The sequence below is a fragment of the Aethalodelphis obliquidens genome, unplaced genomic scaffold (genome assembly GCF_003676395.1).
Source record: "Aethalodelphis obliquidens isolate GAN/ISIS:26980383/991018 unplaced genomic scaffold, ASM367639v1 scaffold16, whole genome shotgun sequence".
Classification (NCBI taxonomy): Eukaryota; Metazoa; Chordata; class Mammalia; order Artiodactyla; family Delphinidae; genus Aethalodelphis; species Aethalodelphis obliquidens.
The window spans coordinates 18,685,464-18,706,139 of NW_020837960.1; the positions used below are offsets into that span (position 1 = coordinate 18,685,464).

Genomic DNA, 20,676 nt, shown 5'->3' on the forward strand with positions numbered 1-20,676 from the left:
GAACTTGAACTTAGGCAATGCAATCCAGAGTCCAAGCTTTTGGCCACTACAATCATTGCCATGTGAATAAAGGTCACGTGTTAGTACAACCGAGTTACAAGCTGAATTCAGAGTATAGATTTTATTATGCATGTTGTTCCGTATAAGCCTTGAGGTGGCCTACTTAGTGGGGCTCTGCTGGTAAAAGTGAGTTCACTCATTCATTGAATAAGTAGTGCTCACTCCAAGCCAGACATTGTAAAAGGATTATTTTATAAAACCTAATGTATCCCATGAGGAAATTTAATTCAAAAGAGTAATGAGTTAATGAGCGTATGCTTGAGTTTAATTACAAAGGAGTCTGTGAGTTAATGAGGGTACGCCTGACTTCTTGACAGAAGCCATGGAAATGAAGGGAGGTATTAAAGTCGGCCAAAGGCCAACCTGTGCACCACACGATGAGTGATCAGGGGACGAGTCAACACTGACTCCCCCGTTCCCAAGTGTTCCTTCCCACCGGCCTCCCCCAGACTGTGCAGAAGGCTGTCTCTTATTGTGTGTTATTCTCAAACAAATTAGTTCTGTGTAACCATTCTCATTCTCTTCAGGCTCTCCTTGGAGAACTTTCCATTCTCACGTTACCCTTCTATCTGAGTCATTTTTTTCTGTATTTACCATCCGCTAATCCTGATGGCTTCCTAACTGGGGAGAAACCGTCAGGGACCCTTCTTTCAACTTCCACCTGAATCACAAAGCATTTCATTTTTTTTTTGACTTTTCTCAGCGTTATAATTTTCCTGAAGATAATTTGAGAAAAAACAGAAGCAAACTATCTCAGTCCCGAACTAATTCATAGAAGGAGAAGAACGAAAACACAATCAACTCAAGCTATAGCCTGGATGAACCTTGAGGATATTGTACTAAGTGCAATACGCCAGGCACAACAGTACGAATTCTGTATGATTCCATCTCTCTGAAGTATTCAGAGCAGTCCCAGTCACAGAGACAGAAAGCAGAATGGTGGTTGCCAGGGGCTGAGGGGAGGAAGGGATGGGGGCGCTGTTTAATGGGTACCATTTCAGTTTTGCAAGATGGAAAAGAGTTGTGGAGATGGATGGTGGTGTTGGTTGCACACCAGGGTGAATGTATTTAACATCACTAAACTGTGCACTTAAAAATGGTCAAGATGGTCAATTTTATGTTATGTATATTTTACTGCAATTTTATAAATAAAGAAACTCCTGGGTCTAGGAGAAAAAAAAAAAGAAAAAAGACAGTCAAACTTTCAGATTCTAAGGGCCCTGTGGAACTGGGCAGCCACCCCAGGTGCTCCAGGAAAATACTGGGGTGTCTCTGAGCCCCGGTTTCAGCGGTCCCAGGGGTTCTGGGGAGGATGTGAGGACACGCCCCGAGAGACTGGTTCCCTCCTCCCTGAAAGGTTTCCAGCCTCAGCCCTGCCACTCAGTTCTAGCTGGCGCCTTAGAGCGGGCTTGGGGAAAAGGAATAGTACCCGTCCTCAGGTCGCTGTTCTAGCTGCTGAGTCAGCAGTGTATCAGCATCCCCGGGACCTGGGTCAACGATGGGAAAGGCATAGCACCAGCTGCAGAGGTTCTCCCCCCAAAACCCCACCTCCTCCCACTGGCTGTTCGCCTTTCTCTGAGGCCCTGGCCTCTGGCAAGAAACAGTTGCCTTCCCTACCACTTGGGCTCCAGCCCTGGCAACCCGTTTGCTGTCCTCGCCTGGAATCCTGAGACCAGAGACTGGGGCCAGGCTCCTCGTTTTCCTCACATGTTTATTTTTCCAGATTACTTTTTCAAAGATGATTTAATCAAGTTTCCCCAGGGGGAAAATCCTGGGGTAATTTTGTTCCAGATTGCATTAACTGTACAAATCCCTGGGGAGAGAGCCGGCATTCTACGCTTATTTTTTTCTGAATAGTTATCAGTTCTAAAATTTCACGTTGATTCTCTGCCTCTTTTTTTTAAGGTATAAAGTCAAATCATCTGCAGGTAATGATGGTTTTACCCCTTTTTTCCTAATTATTTACACCTCTTGTTTTATTTCCTTCACAAAATGGTGAATGCTACCTCCTTTGTCCTGTTCTTGATTCTAATCATGTTTTCAGGGATGATATTTTTTAAATATTTAAAAACTAGACAAGGGCCCTGACTAGTCAGAATAGAAGGGACAACCAATCAGAACACGTGTCATGAGTGCAGTGACAGACACGACAGGCATAGTAAGCCCTGAGTGTTTTCTCACTGAGCATGACGTCATTTGTTGATTTGCAATAGATTTTAAATAATATTTTAACTTTATTTTACCAAGAGCTTTTTCAGGAGACAGTCAGGCTCCTCCTAACCTGGTCTCAACCTATCTCCTCAGCCTTCTATTTCTCAACACGCCTCAGTGTGCACCTGCTTACTCAGGATTCTTCAGCAACTGTCTAGCATTCCTGGGGTGCTGTCTAGTCACACAAAACAAGGGCTTCAGGCTCCCAGGGTTTCATTCCTTCTCGTGGGGCTGCTCTCTGTTTGGGCAACCCTCCCCACCTGTAACCTGGGAAACTGCCTCACTTTTCAGGACTCAGCCCAGACATCATTTCTGAAGTCTTCCTCGACTGTCACCCACTTTCTGCGCACCTCCAATCAACAGTCAAGAGCTGGTCCCTTTCTGAACCTCTTACACTGCTGGTGGGAATGTAAATTGGTACAGCCATTATGGAAAACAGTATGGAGGTTCCTCAAAGAACAAAAAAATAAGAATTACCATATGATCCAGCAGTCTCACTCCTAGGCATATATCTGGACAAAACTGTAATTCGAAAAGATACATGCATCCCAATGTTCACTGCAGCACTATTTATAATAGCCAAGACATGGAAACAACCGAAATGTCCATCGAGAGATGAATGGATAAAGAAGATGTGGTACATATATACAGTGGAATACTACTCAGCCATAAAAAAAGAATGAAATAATGCCATTTGCAGCAAAATGGATGGACCTGGAGATTATCATACTAAATGAAGTAAACCACACAGAGAAAGACAAATATCATGTGATATCACTTATGAGTGGAATCTAAAATACGACACAAATGAATATATCTACAAAATAGAAACAGACTCACAGACATAGAGAACAGACTTGGGGTTGCCAAGGGGGAGAGGGGATGAGGGAGGGAAGGATTGGGAGTTTGGGATTAGCAGATGCAAACTATTATATATACGACGGATAAACAAGGTCCTACTGTATAGCACAGGGAACTATATTCAATATCCTGTGATAAACCATAATGGAAAAGAATATGAAAAAGAATGTATATACGTATAACTGATTCACTTTTCTGTACAGCAGAAATTAATTAACACAACATTGTAAATCAACTCTATACTTCAACACAATTTTTTAAAAAAAGAGTTGGCCCCTTTCTCCTTTGTGCCTCCCCAGTGGACCCTACACACACTTCTAATGCAGTGCCTTTCACACTACACTTGTATCTGGTTGTTTCCACTTTGTCTCCATTTGCATACTGGGGGCTCCTCCACCCTTAACACAGAGTGAGTGCAGGGTTTGCCGCTTAATTAGCACTCAGTAAATATTTGTTGAATAAATGAGTGAATGAGTGACTCTTACTCTGAGCATGAAGATTTATCATGTAAAACAGATATTTTTTTCAGTGTGAAACTGATGCATTTTCATTCCTCTTAACTTATGACGTCTTGTGAAGAGCAGTGCAAGTATCGTTGTTCAGATTCTCTATAATTGCACAACTGCCCCAAGTGGCGTAAAACAACAATGATCATTTATTATTATTCTATCTGGGGGCTGACTGGGCGCAGCAGACAGACAGATGGTGGCTGGCGCTGTGGTCATCAGTAAGCTTCCTCATTCACATGGCTCGTGGTGACTGATGCTCGCTGGAGCTGGGACCTCAGCTGTCAGCCAGAACACCACACAGGGCCCTGGGCTTCTTCACAGCATGGAGACAAGGATTTAAGAGCACATGTACTGAGAGAAGGAGAACCCAAGGAAGCTGCACCACTTATGATTTAGCCTCAGAAATGGTGGTTTGCTGGTAAATGTTTAACAACCAGCTCGGTGTGAGTATGATTGTGATTGTAGCATTTGCTGGCTTCTGCAATTAAATAATCTCACCATGGCCGTCTTCAGGCTACTGACGTGGCTCCACTGGGCGTGGAGCTGGGGAAAAATGTTCAAGACCATTGGCTCCCTGGCAGCAAGGGCTCCAGCACACGACAGCTCAGCAGTCACATGGCACCACTTTCTCTGCGGCTTGCTGGTTGAAGCCATCCAAAGATCCACCCAGGTTCAAGGGGAGGAGACAGAGTCTGCTTCCTGATGGGGCACTGGCGAGGTCACAGTGTTAGAGGAGAATATGGGATGCACAGAAGAAAGTGTGATGTACACAGAGCCTCAAGAGGATAGGCCGGTGAGGAAGTCTTTCTTCCACTGGAAGAAGATGGGAGGGGCAGGTAAGAGCAAAACCTCCCCTGGGATAAACAATATGATGGAGAGGAGCGAAAGAATAGAAACCACAGTTATACAGAGAGAAAATCTGCAAGTACAGACCTTTTCTCCTACTTTGATTTAAAACTCTAGGAGTAGAACATTCATTCATTCGGTAACTGTGTTTACTACATGCCAGACACTGTTCTAAGTGCTGGAATGAAGCAGTAAACAAAACAGAAATCCCTACTGTATTAGTTTGCGGGAGCAGTCATAACAGAGTACCACATCGGGGAGCTTAAACAACAGAAATTTATTTTTCTCACTGTCCTGGAGGCTTGGAGTCCAAGATCAAGGTGTTGTCAGCGTTGGTTTCTTCTGAGATCTCCTTGGCTTGTAGATGTCCAGCTTCTCCTACCTGTGTCTTCATGTGATCTTTCCTCTCTGTGTCCTAATTTCCTCTTCTTGTAAGGACACCAGTTGTATTGGATTAGGGCCCACCCTAGTGACCTCCTTTTAACTTTTAAACTTACCTCTTTAAAGACACAATCTCCAAATACAGTTACATTCTGAGGGGTTAGGACTTCACCATACGAAATTTGGGGGCACACAACACATCCTGTAACACCCACCTTCATGAAGGTTATATTCTAGGACGTCACATGGTGCCCTCTTAGCAACATCATGTGGTTGTGGCCGTAGAAACGGTGGCATGGGATGCCCAGGGGAAGCCTGCAGGTATTGGCACGGACTTCAAGGTGGGATCAACTCAGTGGAACAGTTCACGCTCCCCAGCTACCCAGTGGATCAGGCTGTTGCTATTCTCCAACGGAGACACATTCCTACACAGTTTTGCCCCTGTCCTTTCCTGCTTCCCTCGTTCTCCTTCTCCCAAGAACCCTCCCCCAATAGACCTCAGGCTCTGCTTCTGGAGAATCTTACATATATAAGACAGTCACACTGCATTACACCAAGAGGCACGTGATAGATGGTCGACCCACACTTTGTGGTGTTAAATTAACCTCTAGATAAAGATGATAGACTGATCCCTCCACCATACAATGGTATATTTCACTTAGACATAGAATCTGTGGTGCTATTTGGGGCAATACAAATGTCTAGTTTCCCCATCAATCATTCGTCTAGTGGTTTTAAAAACGATGAATGAAAATGCCAAAAATATCATTAGGTATGTGAAATAGTGGTTTCTTTCTGATTCTGTCACTTCTTCTACATATATCAGCCAAGGTTCTTCTGCAAAGCTTTCCCACATCAACAGGGGCTGTTTGATAGCATGGTCTACAGTTTCTAAATGAAAGGCGGCATACGTTGTTCATTCTTTCAACTGTCCTTTAATTTTCAAATATTCCTTTAATTTTCAAATTTTCAGAGAAGTTAATAGCCTTAATTGCACTTTAAATGGTGACAAGTGAGTTTTCTCTTTTTAAATTATTATTATCATTGTAGATTCATGGATTTTAGAGATTGAATAGATTTCAATTAACCACAAACATTATTCTTTTTGATGGTCAAATTCTCACAGGTTGGTCAGTGGCAGCCTACTCAAGTTGGCTCCTTTTGACATGACAAGAAAACTTCCTTGATTTCTGGAAAAACATGTCTCAGGTTCACTTTGTACCTTCCTTTTCCTATGCCCAGAAACAGTCATTTATCAGTGGAGCCCAGGTAGGGGATGGTATTAGCGGCTAAGATCTGTGCACAAGGGCGATATTCATGGCTCCTGGGATATTGTTGCTATTAGCCCATCACAATAAGCAGAAGTATACATGCATATTTTTTAAAGTCATGAGTTCATTAGAATTTTTTAATTTAAATTTAATACTATATAGTATTTTATATAACTTACTTGATGTTATAATTGTATCCCTTTTCTTTTACACTGAAAATCTTGATTCCTAATCTTATTAATACAATTACTTGTATGCTTTGTGATACAATAGGAAGTTTCAAAATAACAATACGAACACTACTAAAAAAATAAAACGACCAAGGTGAGATTCCAGAGTTCTTTGTAGTTTTTTTATCCTTCAATTACATCCCCCTAAGGAGGCAGAGTCAAAACACTGTGCCCTAAAGTCAGTTGAAATAACTCCTTCCTCCTCTGTGTGGGTACAGTACTATTAGATGTATGATTATGCTCATGTGTTTGTTTCCAATTTTAAGAATTGTTCTCAGAGTTATTCAAAGACCAAAACCTTCTAGAAAGGTATTCACAAAGGGGTCTTGCTTCTACCCCGCTTCCTCTATTGTTTCCCTCATAAATAACTGTTTTTATTAATTTGGTGTTTTTCTTCAAGTATTTCTTTGTGAAAATGTAAACAAATACCTAGATATATATTCCTATTTTCTTTCTTACACAATATGTAGCAGTATCCTAGACCTTGCTGTTTGTTTCACTTCGTATATATTGGAGGTTTCTTCATATCAGCCATTGAAGCCTTTGCTCAATTTTTTACAGCTGCATAGTACTCTGCCGTGCGGACATGCCATAGTTTACTTAAGTTGTTCCCTATTGCTGGAAAATTGGATTCTTTCCAATCTTTTGCAGTTTCAAACAATACTCCAGTTAGTTGAATAACCTTCTGCAAGTATCCCTTTGTACTTGTATAAGCGTACCCGTGGGATAGACGTCTAGAAATGGAATTGCTGAGTCAACAGGTAAATGCATCTACAATTTCACTAGTACTGGCAAATGCACCGCTATAGGGTTTATAACATTTTGCATTCCTACCAGCACTGTATAAGGGAGCCTATTTTCTCACAGTTCTGCTAACAGAGGGTATTGTCAAACTTCTGCATTTTTGCCAATCTGATAGAAGAGAAATGCAATATTTATTTTCAACTGCACTTCCCTATAATTGATGCTGGAAATTTTTTCATATGTTGAAGAGTCATTTGCATTTGTCTGCAATCAATGTATTCATATCCTTTGGCCATTTATCTATTGGGTTATTAGTCTTTTTCTGCTTGATTTCAGAAGCTCTTTGTAAAATGAGCATGGTGGATATAGCAGGAACACAACAAAGTCTGTCTTCACAGAGCCAGCTTCCCAGGAATGGTCCCTTTCTGTGACTAGTGCTGCCAGAAAGAATTCTCTATTTTCAACACGGAGACTGAGGCCATAGCAGTGATGATGAATTATGTTGCCATTGTCTTCATTTGTGAGCAATTTTCCAATTTGACCTACTCTTCCAGGAACATAATCTATATTCCTAATGGAATAAATCAATTTCCAGAAGTAGGGGAAAGTGTACTCTTGCAGTTATAGAAAATCACGTTCTCAGAAATATTTAAAGAAACGGGGAAGTTTTATGACATATTATTACATGAAAAGGCAAGACACAAAACAGTATGCACAGTATAAAACCAACTGTTTAGAATATACCTAACTGCAAGTGCAGGAAAAAGATTGGAAGACTATACGTCAAAGTGTTTACAGTACTTACCTCTGAGTATTGGGATTATGGCTAATTTTAATTTTCTTCTTCATCTCTGTTCTATTTTCTAATTTTTTTTTATCATGAACATGTATTGCTTTGAAGACTAACAAGAATGATGACACCATTTTTAAAAATAAGAGTACTGAACAAAATTTAAGCTAAACTCTTATCTTGAGGAAAAAGGAGCTGTTGATTTGGTGCAAAGTATGGGAGAGGGAAGCTTGTCCTTTTCGATTATGTGAGCTCACTGATGCTGAAGTTCATTTATTTTTAGTGCCCGTTCACATTTAGCAATAGTAATCGCTTACTATTTCCTTACTATTACCTGTCTATTACTATCTAATACTCTTTCCTTACTATTTCCTTACTATTACCTATTAACTATCTTACTATCTCCTCCAGAGACTTTAAGATTTACTTGGAGTAGCAAACACGAATCACAAGCAAACACTGAGGATCCCAAGGTTTTATGTAAGAATACTCTACCAACTCATCTAAATCAACTCTATTTCAACTTCAAATTTCTAATTGGTGCACAGTTCTAGGCACTGAGACCAGGTACCTTAGCCCTGTCCTTGCTTCCTCTACCTTCCTCCCATGCAACCACCTGATCACCTGTTGAGTCTCTCTTTGAAACACTCCTTGTAGCATCTATTCCTCTCTGATTCCCCAGCTACAATACTACTCATGTCTCAGACTGTCTGCCGCCTCCATTATTAGATCAATCTTCTGCATTAGAAAAGAAGAACGGGGCTTCCCTGGTGGCCCAGTGGTTAGGAATCCGCCTGCCAATGCAGGGGACATGGATTCGAGTCCTGGTCCAGGAAGATCCCACATGCCGCAGAGCAATGAAGCCCGCGTACCACAACAACTGAGCCTGCACTCTAGAGTCTACAAGCCACAACTACTGAGCCCACGTGCCACAACTACTGAAGCCCACGCGCCTAGAGCCCGTGCTCCGCAACAAGAGAAGCCACTGCAATGAGAAACCCGTCGACACCACTAGAGAAAGCCCACGCGCAGCAACAAAGACCCAACGCAGCCAAAAATAAATAAATAAATTTTTTTTTAAAAAAGAAGAATGCTTAAAAAACAATAAATTAGGAATCTTAGAATGACTAAGTAAGGGCACAGGATGGGTTTAGAGCCCCCCTAAATCTTCATCTCCAAAGAACTGTTAACAGTTGACTGGTTTGGGCAGTTCACTGAAAAGCTCCACCCACAAAACTTGTCTTTATTTGACCTAACTTAATGCTTAGTTTACGCAAACAGCCATAGCCTCAGGGCATTTGTCAAAAAAATGAGTGTAATTGTTTAATATCACAGCTGCCTGAGGCTGTGTTACCAGCTGGGGCTAATAAGAGGCTGACCAATAATTTAAGAATAACTGGAGAATAAGATGGAAGCTTTTAAAAGTTCTAACATATTTCTGGGAATCTGGAAGGTCACATGCGTGTGAGTGTGCACATGCCCCAAAAAGACCTGAGGAGGCTGTCATTCCTCACTTCAGGCTGACCTTGAGGCCCTGCACAAGTAGGAAGTGAAGGCTCAGGCAGAATTGTAAACTGTCTGCCTGAGCATTGAAGGCATGTCCACACACACACACCACACAGACCCTCAGCAAAGGAAGGGAGACTAATCAGTTCAAGGAGAGCTCTTAGTTCAATCATTAGCTGACCACTAAGCTAATGAAGCAGACTTCAGTGGCCACACACAACAGAAAATACAGACTGTGCAGAATTAGTCCGGGAAAGTCACTGAACAAACAAATAGTGATAATAACAAAACAACAACAAGCCTGAGGAGGGGGAAACCTCATTTCGAGAATTATCACATTATATTGTTTGTAATGTATTATTTAAGATTATATTATTTTAAATGTTCACTTTTAACATAAAGTTATATGACATGCAAAGAAGCAAAAAAGAATGGCTCACAATCGGGGGAGAAGGCAGGCAATAGAAACTATGATTCTGAGTTATTTTCTTTTTGGTTAAAAACTGTCTCTGAGGAACTACAAATGTTGACTTACTAGACCAACTAGCTGTTATAAACACGATCAAAGGACTAAAAGAAACCTTGCTTAAAGAATTAAAGGAAAGAATGAGAATGATGTATGACCAAATAGAGAATATCAATAAAGAGATAGAAATTATTTTTAAAAAAGAGCCAAATAGAAATTCTGGCCTTGAAAATAAAAAAATAGAGGGGCTCACAGCAGATATGAGCTGGCAGAAGAAAAAAATCAGTGAACTTGAAGACAGGTCAATTAAGATTATCCAGTCTAAGCAATAGAAAGGCAAAAGAATGAAGAAAACTGAACAGAGCCTCAGAGACCTGTGGGGCACCATCAAGCTACTAACATAAATATAATAGGAATCCTAGGAGGAGAGGAGAGAATGAAAGAGGAAGAAAGAATATATGAATAAATAAACTTCTCAAATGTGAGGAAAATCTGCATCAAATCTGTACATGTAAGAAGCTCAACGAACTCTAAGTAGTATAAACTCAAAGAGGTCCACATTTAGACACACCATAGTCAAACTGGCAAAAGACAGAGACAAAGAGGGAATCTTGAAAGCAGCAAGAGAAATGATTCATCACATACAACCCCTCCCCGCCACACTGAAACATGATTCCCCGGAAGCCTGCTCCTGGACACAGTCCAGGTAGAATGTGAAGTAACGATCATTTGCGAGTCATCAACAGCCTATTGGTGAAGTCAAAGATGGAAGATGAAGTCTTTCCAACCTTTCATGTTCTCCCTCAACCTTTTAGAGTCTCTCATTTGGTTCCCCATCTTGGCCCTCTCCACCCTGTGACTCAGGACTGAGAGGGCTCTTTGCAAACAGTGTTAAGGGAGCCTATGAAAGCGACATTACTAGGGATCTGATGTGACAATGACTGCCGGTCCTCTGAGGGCTACAGGACTTGCCCAGTTGGGAAATATAGCTAAGCAGTAAGTAACTGTTGGCTTTAGATCGGAGAGGATTGGCTGTAAACATAGCTTGATATATAACATTTCCTTTAAAAATAAGTTCCTAGCCTTGAATTATAAGATTGAAGGTTAGGCATGCATCTTTGACTCATGTTTTTATATCTATATAGACACATGTTTACAGTTTTATATTGTACTTTATATCTAAATAGGCATCAATGTATTTGATATTGTACTTATTTTATCTCTTTCTCAAAGATAATTTAAGTGGAATGATAAAAACTTCGGAGATAAATTTTTTTCCAGCATTCTAACCCAGAAGACTGCCATTCAGTCAATGGACATTTACTGAACATCTATTATGTACCAGACATTGTGCTACATGCTGGACATAGAGATGGGGGATGAAGTGTTCCTAGCGGGACAGGAGGGGTGTATGCTCAGTCTGAACTTGGTGGGAGAGTTTCAGAAGAAGCTGCCTAGGAGAGCGGACTCCTTATCTGAGTCTTGAAGTGTTAGTTAGCTGGACAAAGTGAAGTGGGCTTAGGCCAGACATCCAGTGAGAGAGAATAGCATAGAATGGAAGCGGGGAAAACTCGGCACATTTGAGGAATTCCAGGTGGCCAGAGCCTAGGTGTCAGGGGAGATGGCTGAAAGGTAAGGCTAAAATTTGTAGGGGCAAGTCATGATTATCCCAGCATGCCATTCTAAGAAGACTGAAAATGACACAAAATAGTAATTATAGTTATTCTTATTTCCTATTTATTGAGCACTTGCTGTGTGCCAGGCACTGTGCTAGGCACTCAACATACCAATTTATTCCCCACAAGAGCCCTATGAGGTAGGTTCTGCTTTAAATGCATAAAGTATACTCCGTTGGGAAAAGGAGTCCACAAAGAGACTAGAACCAAAAGGGAAGTAGGAGGAGAACAGAATGGCCTGGCCTTATAGACGTCAAGAGGGATAAGGACTAAACAACTAGCGGCGAGTGGTGATCTTGAGAGGTACAGTATCAGTGGAGTTAGGGGACAGAAGACCGCTGTAGGACAAGGGTGCGGATGCAACACATGAATGGGGATAGTGATCGCCAACTGCTCTTTTAAGAAGACTATTTACTTTTTCCTTTTTTTTTTTTTTTTTAACCACAAGGCGCAGCATGTGGGATCTTAGTTCCCGGACCAGGGATTAAACCCGTGCCCCCTGCAGGGGCAGCATGGAGCCCTAACCACTGGACCACCAGGGAAGCCCCTAAGAAGACTAAGGAGGAGAGGGCTAGCCATAGGTAGAGGGAGTCAGAGGATTCTGTTTTGGGTTGGTTGGTTGGTTTTAAAATGAGACAGGCTTGAGCACGTTTTTGTGCTGAGATGTCAGGATGAGCAGACGGCGAGATGTGGATGGCCCATGAGTGAGGGATCACTGACGAAACAAGGTCACTGTACAGTCAGCAGGAGATGGGGGGAAGGCCTGGCCTTGCCTGGGAGCCCAGAGGAGGACATTAAAGATGGCTGTGGATGCCAAGAGGGTGAGCTGCGAGTTTCAGCTCATGGACCTGTTTTCTCCACGAGTAGGAACCCAGGTTCTCTGAGAACAAGGGGTGTCCCTGAATACTTGACTTACGATATGAGTCTTTCTATAATACGTTTATTCAACGAGTGCCATAAGCAGATCTCTCCTGCTGCTGCTCAAGTGGGGAGCTCGATTCAGGGGGAAAATTGTGTACCGTGAACCCTGAGTGCTCACTGACTTACAGTCTGTAGCTCTATTCTCAAGGGACTCCGTGGACTGGGCCAGCGACCTTGAATTGAATTCACTCATCTTTGCAGCTGTCTCCTCTTCATAAAGGCAGACACACTCTGTTTCTTTGTGGAGAGCAGCCCTAAAAGGAAAGGCCACTAAAAGCAACGACTGGTGTTAGACCTGCAGAAAGTGTGAAGCCACAAAGGGCCAGAAAATAATGGCTGGGGTAACGTGGATGGGGTGAAATGTAGAACTGGGTGATAGTTGGTATCTGTGGTAAAAAGGAGAGAGGAATTTATTAAACTGTTTCAGCAAGTTGTCTAGTTAGTGCAAACATTGCTTATGGAGTAAGAAATAAAGCTCTAGTGTAATTTGGAAGGTGATCACTTTCGGCACGGGCATATGTCCAGGAAACACGTAGAAGAAAGTCAGAAGCCTGCACAAATGTTTCCTTATTGTGCAGGGGACACACTGGGGACAAACAGGTCTCACACAGGAAAGGGAACTTCTGTAAACCTTATATTTTGTTTGTTGGAAAATATAGTTATTTTCTTTAGTGATAGCGTTCAGTGTTTTTAAATTTGCTTCTTAGCGTGGGTGTCTGTATATTTTCCTTCAGTTGGAGGGTTGTATGAGGAGGGGAGGTTTCATTTGAAATTAGTGACCAAGTTGCTAAATGCTTTTACTATCACTCAGTCCAGTGCTTGATACAAACATCTCTTAGACACACACAAACACACACACACACAGCCACGCACATGCCAGCTATGTGTCCTTCCTTCTCCCCTACTGCCTGTTCCCAAGTCAGAAAGTAGAAAAACAAGGAGGAAACCTGGAAATCGCCTGAAGGGACTCACGGTGCTCTAGGGTGTGGTGCTCAGCGAGGCCCACGGAGTGAGGCCAGACCCTGGCACCTGCTTCCAAAACAGCTCAACATGGAAATCAATGCCCTTGCCTTGTGTACACACCCGTTGTCTCCCCTGCACTCCGACTGCTGTCCCGTGTCCAGTCCTTTTTCTCATCTCTCAACCCACCTTGGTTACCAGAATTTTGGGGATAGTTCTGAGATCTGATACCTCAGATAACGGCAATGTGTGGAGATCCTCCCTCCCTCTCTCTCCTTCTTTCCTTCTCTTCTTTCTTTCTTTCTGCCTTTCCTTTCCTTTATTTCCTTCCTTCCTTTCTTTCTTTCCTTCTTTGTTCCTCCCTCCCTCCCCCCTTCTTCCTTCCTTTCTTCCTTTCTTTGTTTCCTTCCTTCTTTCTTTCTTTCTCCCTAGCTTTTATTTTACTGTGCTATACAATGCATTTACTGGAGTAATAGAACATTTGTATACAGCTTAGCACTTCTTTATTATAACATACAGGCAACTACCACCAAGTAAAGAAGAGGGACACTACTGGCCCCTCAGAAGCCCCTCTCATGTCCTCACCCAATCACAACCCTCAGTATCCTACCTCCCCACTCCCTCCCTCACACACAAGTAATTACTTTTTAAAAAAAATTTTTATTTTATATTGGAGTATATTTGACTCACAATGTTGTGGTAGTTTCAGGTGTACAGCAAAGTGATTCAGTTATGCATACACATATATCTATTCTTTTTCAGATTCTTTTCCCATATAGATTATTACAGAGTATTGAGTAGAGTTCCCTGTGCTATATAGTATCAATAGGTCCTTGTTAGTTATCTGTTTTATATACAGTAGTGTATATATGTTAATCTCAACTTCCTAAGTAATTATTATCTTGACTTAATGGGACTTACTTCCTTGCTTGTCTTTTTGTGTTGTCACTTAAGTATATTTCCTTAAACAATAGAGTTTAATTTTGCTTGTTTTGGAACTTTTTCTTTCAAAGTCTTTGATCCTGATTCTTTCTTTCAATATTATAAAGTTCATCCACATTGTTGCACGTAGCTATGCTCTCCATTGCATGAACAGACCGCCACACTTGAACTCCATTCTATTGTGACAGTCATTGGATTGCTTGCAGTGTTGAGCTCTTGTGAACATAGCTGCTTGAACATTCCTGTACACGTAACCTGGACACAATTTAGAAGTTCCCTCAGGGCATGTATCTGGGAGTGGAGCAGCTGAGTCATAATGTGTCCTCATTATTGTTCAATATTACTGGCTACCATGTGAGAATTCCTCTTTCCCACATCCTAGCCAACATTCAGTGTCATCTTTCACCTTTTGGTTTTAAACTTCTGTTCCCAAAATAGATTCTTCTACTAAACTCGACTCCTCCAGGTCTGTGGGTCTCACCTTCTGTTTCCCACATGGCTTATAACAGAAGATATGCACACGTGTAGCCCCCTGCTGTGCGCACACCCAATCAGAAGGTTATGAACAATTCCCAAGTGAGAAAGCCAAAACCTCAGATGTATTCTGGTTGACGTAACACAAATAAATCACTTGGGGCTGTGGCACTTGATTATTTAAAAGCAAAACAAAACTGTGACTCACCTCTAAAGTGATCATGTCACACGTGTGTGTCCTGACACTCTGTTTGAGAACCATTGTCCTTGTTGTTTGATATTCTATTATTTCAGTAGCCTTGAGCTTGAACGTACTGACTACCTCTTCAGTGCAAAACCATGACCAGCCAGCATCTTTCTCTACCACAGCTTGTCCCTCACAAATGCCACCAAGGGGACAAAGAGAACAATGGTTAAAGTGTCCCAATAATGAACCCTCTTACACTGTTGGTAGAAATGTAAATTGATACAGCCACTATGGAGACCAGTATGGAGGTTCCTTAAAAAACTAAAAAAAGAGCTACTGTATGACCCAGCAATCCCACTTCTGGGCATATATCCAGAGAAAAACATGGTGCAAAAGGATACATGCACCCCAATGTTCATTGCAGCACTGTTTACAATAGCCAAGACATGGAAGCAACCTAAATGTCCATCGACAGAGGAATGGATAAAGAAGATGTGGTACATATATACAATGGAATATTACCCAGCCATAAAAAAGAATGAAATAATGCCATTTGCAGAAACATGGATGGACCTAGAGATTATCATTCTAAGTGAAGTAAGTCAGACAGAGAAAGAGAAATATCATATGATATTGCTCACATGTGGAATCTTTACAAAATGATACAAATTAACTTATTTACAAAACAGAAACTGACTCACAGACTTAGAGAACGAACTTATGGTTACCAGGGGGGAAGGGTGAGGGGAAGGGTTAGACTGGGAGTTTGGGATTGACATGTACACACTGCTATACGTAAAATACGTAACCAACAAGGACCTACTGTATAGCACAAGGAATTAAACTCAATACTCTATAGTAACCTAAATGGGAAAAGAATTTGAAAAAGAATAGATACATGTATATGTAAAAAAAAAAAAATTGTAAGATTAAAAAGTCATTCCCAGTAATGGCACAGACTCCAGGGCTTCCGCTCTGGGATGTGATACTCAAGGGACATGTTCTCTCTGGTGCCCCCACAGGGTTGGACCAGCTGACCTGGACTTGGCCAGCAGACCTGTCCTCCATCGCAGTCACCCCAGCATCCTGGCTGACCAAGACCATGTTTCCCTTCAAGGTGAGCAAGTGGGCGGAGCCTGCCTGCTTCCACTCACTGGTGGTCTCCTCACCCAGCATTCGCCAGAAGAAACTAATCCACAAGCTGCAGGAAGAAAAGGTGTTTCGGGAAGAGATAAGACACTTCCGTGAGAAGATAGAAGGCTTCAAGGAAGAGATGCGGAATTTCCGTGGCAAGATCTGCGCTTTCAGGGGCCAGATCTTGGGCATTTGGGAAGAGGAGAGACCTTTCTGGGAAGAGGAGAAAACCTTCTGGAAAGAGGAAAAAGCCTTCTGGGAAATGGAGAAATCTTTCTGGGAAGAAGAGAAAGCCTTTTGGAAAAAGTACCGAATCTTCTGGAAGGAAGATAAGGCCTTCTGGAAGGAGGACAAATGCCTTGTGGGAAAGAGACAGGAACCTCCTTCAGGAGGACAAGGCCCTGTGGGGGGTAGAAAAGGCCCTGTGGGAGGAGGAAAGCACCCTTCTGGAGGAGGAGAAGGCCCTCTGGTGGAAGGGGGTGCTCAGGCTGTGGAGAAGCAGAGGCTGGCAGGGGGGCATTGCAACGTCATGAGCACAGGAGACGAAGGGCTGGGGGGTCCACACTGCTGGATTGGGATTCGAGTCCAGGGTGACCCCATGTGCTGAAGAAAATATGCTCTTATTTGTCTCCTGGCTTCAAAAGATCTAATAAAGTTCTGAGGAGAGGTCTGGAAAACCAACTTCTGTAAGGAGCCCAGCTGCATTTTTTCAGGTTTTGTGATTCTCAGAGGTCGTACTCCCGTCCTCCAGGCTGCACTGCTGTCCACAGAGCTTGGTTCCGTGAGCAGCTCCCCGTGAGCGCGGCATGTGTGGGTGGGTGTAAGTGGAGACCCTGGACTCTCCTGAAAAGAGTCAGAACGGGGATGGGGGCGAGGGCAATGCCAGCAAGAGACACGTAGGGACCGGGGGCGGAAATATCTCTGCCTCTGCGGAGCTGTGGGGCAGTCATTTCTCCTCCACTCTGGGCAGTCTTGGAGGCTGGGAGCGGGCTGACAGCTTCCCAGAAAAGGCTGCAGTGCTGTTAACAATTCATCTGTGGGTTCCTCACCTGGCAGGCCATTTAGAACACAGAGGCAGCATTCCCCCCCAACTCACTCACTCACGGATCCAGGTTTGCACCAAACTTCTCAACTGCCCATTCTCCGTAGCGTGAGAAAGGGGCGTGCCATTAGGCTAAGGCTCTAGAGCTCCGCCCACAAGAGCACTGCCCTTCCCTGATGGAGTCCTGTGGACCAGGCAGGGCCATCTGGGAGGTGTCAGGGAGACCTCCCTGCCCCGATACTCCCATTCACGCAGGTCTCACATACCTGTATTTCTGCATTATCAATTCCCTCCTTTGTGTTTCCCTCATTCCATTCACTTAAAATTAAAATGCCCCAGGGAGGTAGTACATTAAATGAATGTACACTAATGTGGTCAGCAATTTACATGCCTAACTTCTCCTCTGGGCTTAGACCATCCATATGGGCATTGGTATGGAAGGGACCAGAATGTGGGCAGAAGAAATGTAAAGGCCAACACCGCCTGCTTCCCCTTTGCTTGGGCCTGGCCCTCACTGTCATTCACGTAGCAACCTACCTTGCCTTTGTGCATCCCTTACTATTTGATAAGCACGTTCACATCTGCCAACTCATGTAAGCTTCACCACAACTCTGTGGGTTGACAGGGAAGGTACATAAACCCATTGTACAGGTGAGGAAACAGAGACCTGGAAAAGCAGAGGGACTGCACATGGCCAGGCAAGTAGCAAATGGAAGGTCCAGGACTAGAGCTCACATCGTCTGCCCGTTGGTCCCACTCCTCTTCTAACACAGCCGGGTCCTGGGATGTGGCTTTAGAGTAGCTCAGCCAATGGCGGCATCAGGGCTGCAGGAGCCTAAAGCGCTTGGGGATTTCACTGTGGTTTGGGGTGGTGGTCGACAAACAGGGAAAGGAGGGGACAGGGTCCGCCTCGGTGTGCCGAGCAGACGTCCGGGTGCAGGAGAGTGGGCCAACTCCAAGAGCCGTCTCCATGGCTCCGTGCCACTCTGAGAAAGCTGGTGTTCCGTGCAAGGCCTCTGACCCTCAGGAGTCACGGCCAGGGCGCTGGGAGCCGCTTTCTCCTTTGCCACAAACCGAGTTTTGCATCCTCAGCTCCCAGCAGGCCCCTGGGCAAAGACGTCAGAAGCGGAGGGAATAAGATGCTGGTGTAGAGAATCAGATTTCAAGGGGAGACAGCTAGGGGCCCTCATGCAAGGAGACCTGTCCAGTGGCTGGTGTGCAGGATGGTGGGAACCCCAGTGCAGCAAGAGCTGCAGATTCAGCAATTCCAGTGGTTCTGCCCCAAACAAAAGCAAACAGATTGTTGACCTTAAGCCCAGGTGGAGGCAGGAACTGGGAATGTGCATTTCCCTCCCCCAGAGCCTCCCACAGAAACCACTGGGAGAGACAGCTGTCACTTGAAGGACTGGAGGAGGACAGGTGGGTCCCTCTGTGAGTCCACCCTTCTTCCAGCCAACTGATATACACGTCCACTGTTCCAGCTCTGTCCTCTTAGGTCTCAGTGGTGAACACACCAGTGCATCCCAGCGTGACGTGCCTAGCTCATCTTTGGGACTTGTGACATAGTTTTAACATCTAATTCAGAACCAGAAGAACAAAGGGTCATGTATAACTGATAACTGCTAATAGTCATGCAAGTAGCATGAACTGATGAAACGGACTTAGCTTATGGTCCGACAGGGATGGCCAGGAGCCAGTGTTACCTCCATCATTTACCATAATATGACTGTATGAATTTCCTAGGGCTGCCCTCACAAATTACCACAAACAACCAAAATGTATTCGCTCGTAGCTGCGGATCACGCTGTTGGCGGTGCTGGGTCTCTCCGCGGTCTCTGAGGGAGAACCCATCCCATGCTACTGTCCCAGCTTCCACTGGCTACCTGCAGTTGCCGGCGACTTGGAGGTCAGCTACCACTAGGGTGGTGGGGACACGGTGCTCCTTGACTCTGTTTCTCTGGAGAACCCTGACTGATAGAGCACTACCCAGGGGGCCCCAGGACAGCTGACCTCTAGAGCCTTGCTGTCGGTCACCATGTGACACCCACCACAATCAAACCTCTGGAACAACTTCATGTCTCACTTTTATCTAGAAGTAGAGGGCCAAGGAGGGAAGGACTGACCAATCCTTTAACAACAGGTGGTCTACCAGGAAGCCCTATTTCCTCATTAGCAAACCCAGGGCTCTCTACTCTGATGCCACTGGCTGTCTGGCCAGCTCCTCACTCTTCGAATTTCTCAGGCATGACTCAGACCACCATGCTACCCAAACTTTAGGTGCCATATTTTAAGCCTCTCAGTGATCTCCTTAAAGCCCTCCTCTGTCTTGACTTGGGGTAAGATGTAGCCCAGAAGAAGCAGGGATGAAAAGAGAAGAGGAAGGGATTTCCAGTTAAAGATCACATACAGATGCATTCACCAGCTTCTACTCCCTCCCCAAATCCCAGTAAAACACGGTAAAGAGATTGTTAAAAAGACGGAAATCCACAAGAACAAAGAATAGGAGAGAAGCCAGTTGCAACCAACATTTTGAAAGCAGAAAAGCAGATGGATGAATGGAGCTGACCTAGCAGAAACACAGCTGAATTTTCAACTGGCAGCGGGGGGTGGGGGAAAGACAAGGACCAGCCCAATTTACACTGCAGAGCCACCTTCCTCCAGAAAGACATAGGAGTTAGCAGGTCAAATACTTCCTGAGGCATAGGTAAAGGTGGAGCTGATAACGGGAAGACCAGATGAAATTCTTTTTAAGAAGCAAACTCCTAGGTCCTCTCCCCAACTCAGTAGAGCCGGAGGCTGTTGCTCCTCCGTTATGTAGGAGGTTGGAGATTTACTCTTTGAAGAGGACAAAACTCAGGGTCTTAGAACTAGAGATATCAGGTCTAGCTGAAGATGGTGATACCTTGCTAAAAATGGCTGAAGAGTGAAGATGTACCTGAAAAGTGCTGAGACACCCCACCCATCCCTAGTGGTCGCCAACCTCTAAGGTGGCTCCCAGTGGATCTGCCCTCCTGGTATGCATGCCCTGGGGCAGTCGCCTCCCACACTGAAAAGGGCTGATCTGTGTAACCAATGGGGTATTGTGGACAATGACGGAGTATGACTGCTGAGACGAGGTCATAAAAGACATTACAGCTCTGCCTTGCTCTCTCTTAAATCACTCACTCTAGGTAAGGCTGCTGTCATGTCATGAGGACACATGGGGAGGAAATGAGGCCTCCTGCAGACAACCAGCAACTTGCCAGGAATGTAAGTGAGCCACTTTGGAAGCAGAACCTCTGGACCCAGGTAGATGACTTTGGACCCAGCCCATATCTCACTATGACCTCATGAGAGACCTGGGCCAGAACCATTCAGTTAAGCTGTCCTGGAATTTCTAACCCACAGAAAGTTTGAGATGATAAACCTTTTGTACCCAAGGTTTTGGAGTAGTCTGTTACGCAGTAATAGATTAATATCTCTCTC

The 20,676-nt window shown here is 43.9% G+C and overlaps 1 protein-coding gene and 1 long non-coding RNA gene across 3 annotated transcripts in view; one reads left to right on the top strand and one right to left on the bottom strand.

Annotated features, from left to right (window-relative positions):
* Window positions 1–20,676, bottom strand: part of LOC113625656 (uncharacterized) — a 45,051-nt gene that overhangs the window by 11,983 nt on the left and 12,392 nt on the right. The gene's annotated exons all lie outside the window — the stretch shown is intronic.
* On the top strand, window positions 16,096–18,470 carry CCDC70 (coiled-coil domain containing 70). The gene is given in 2 exon segments (XM_027116395.1): window positions 16,096–16,521; window positions 16,523–18,470. Coding segments are annotated over 2 exon segments (564 nt in total). The 5' UTR covers window positions 16,096–16,137; the 3' UTR covers window positions 16,703–18,470.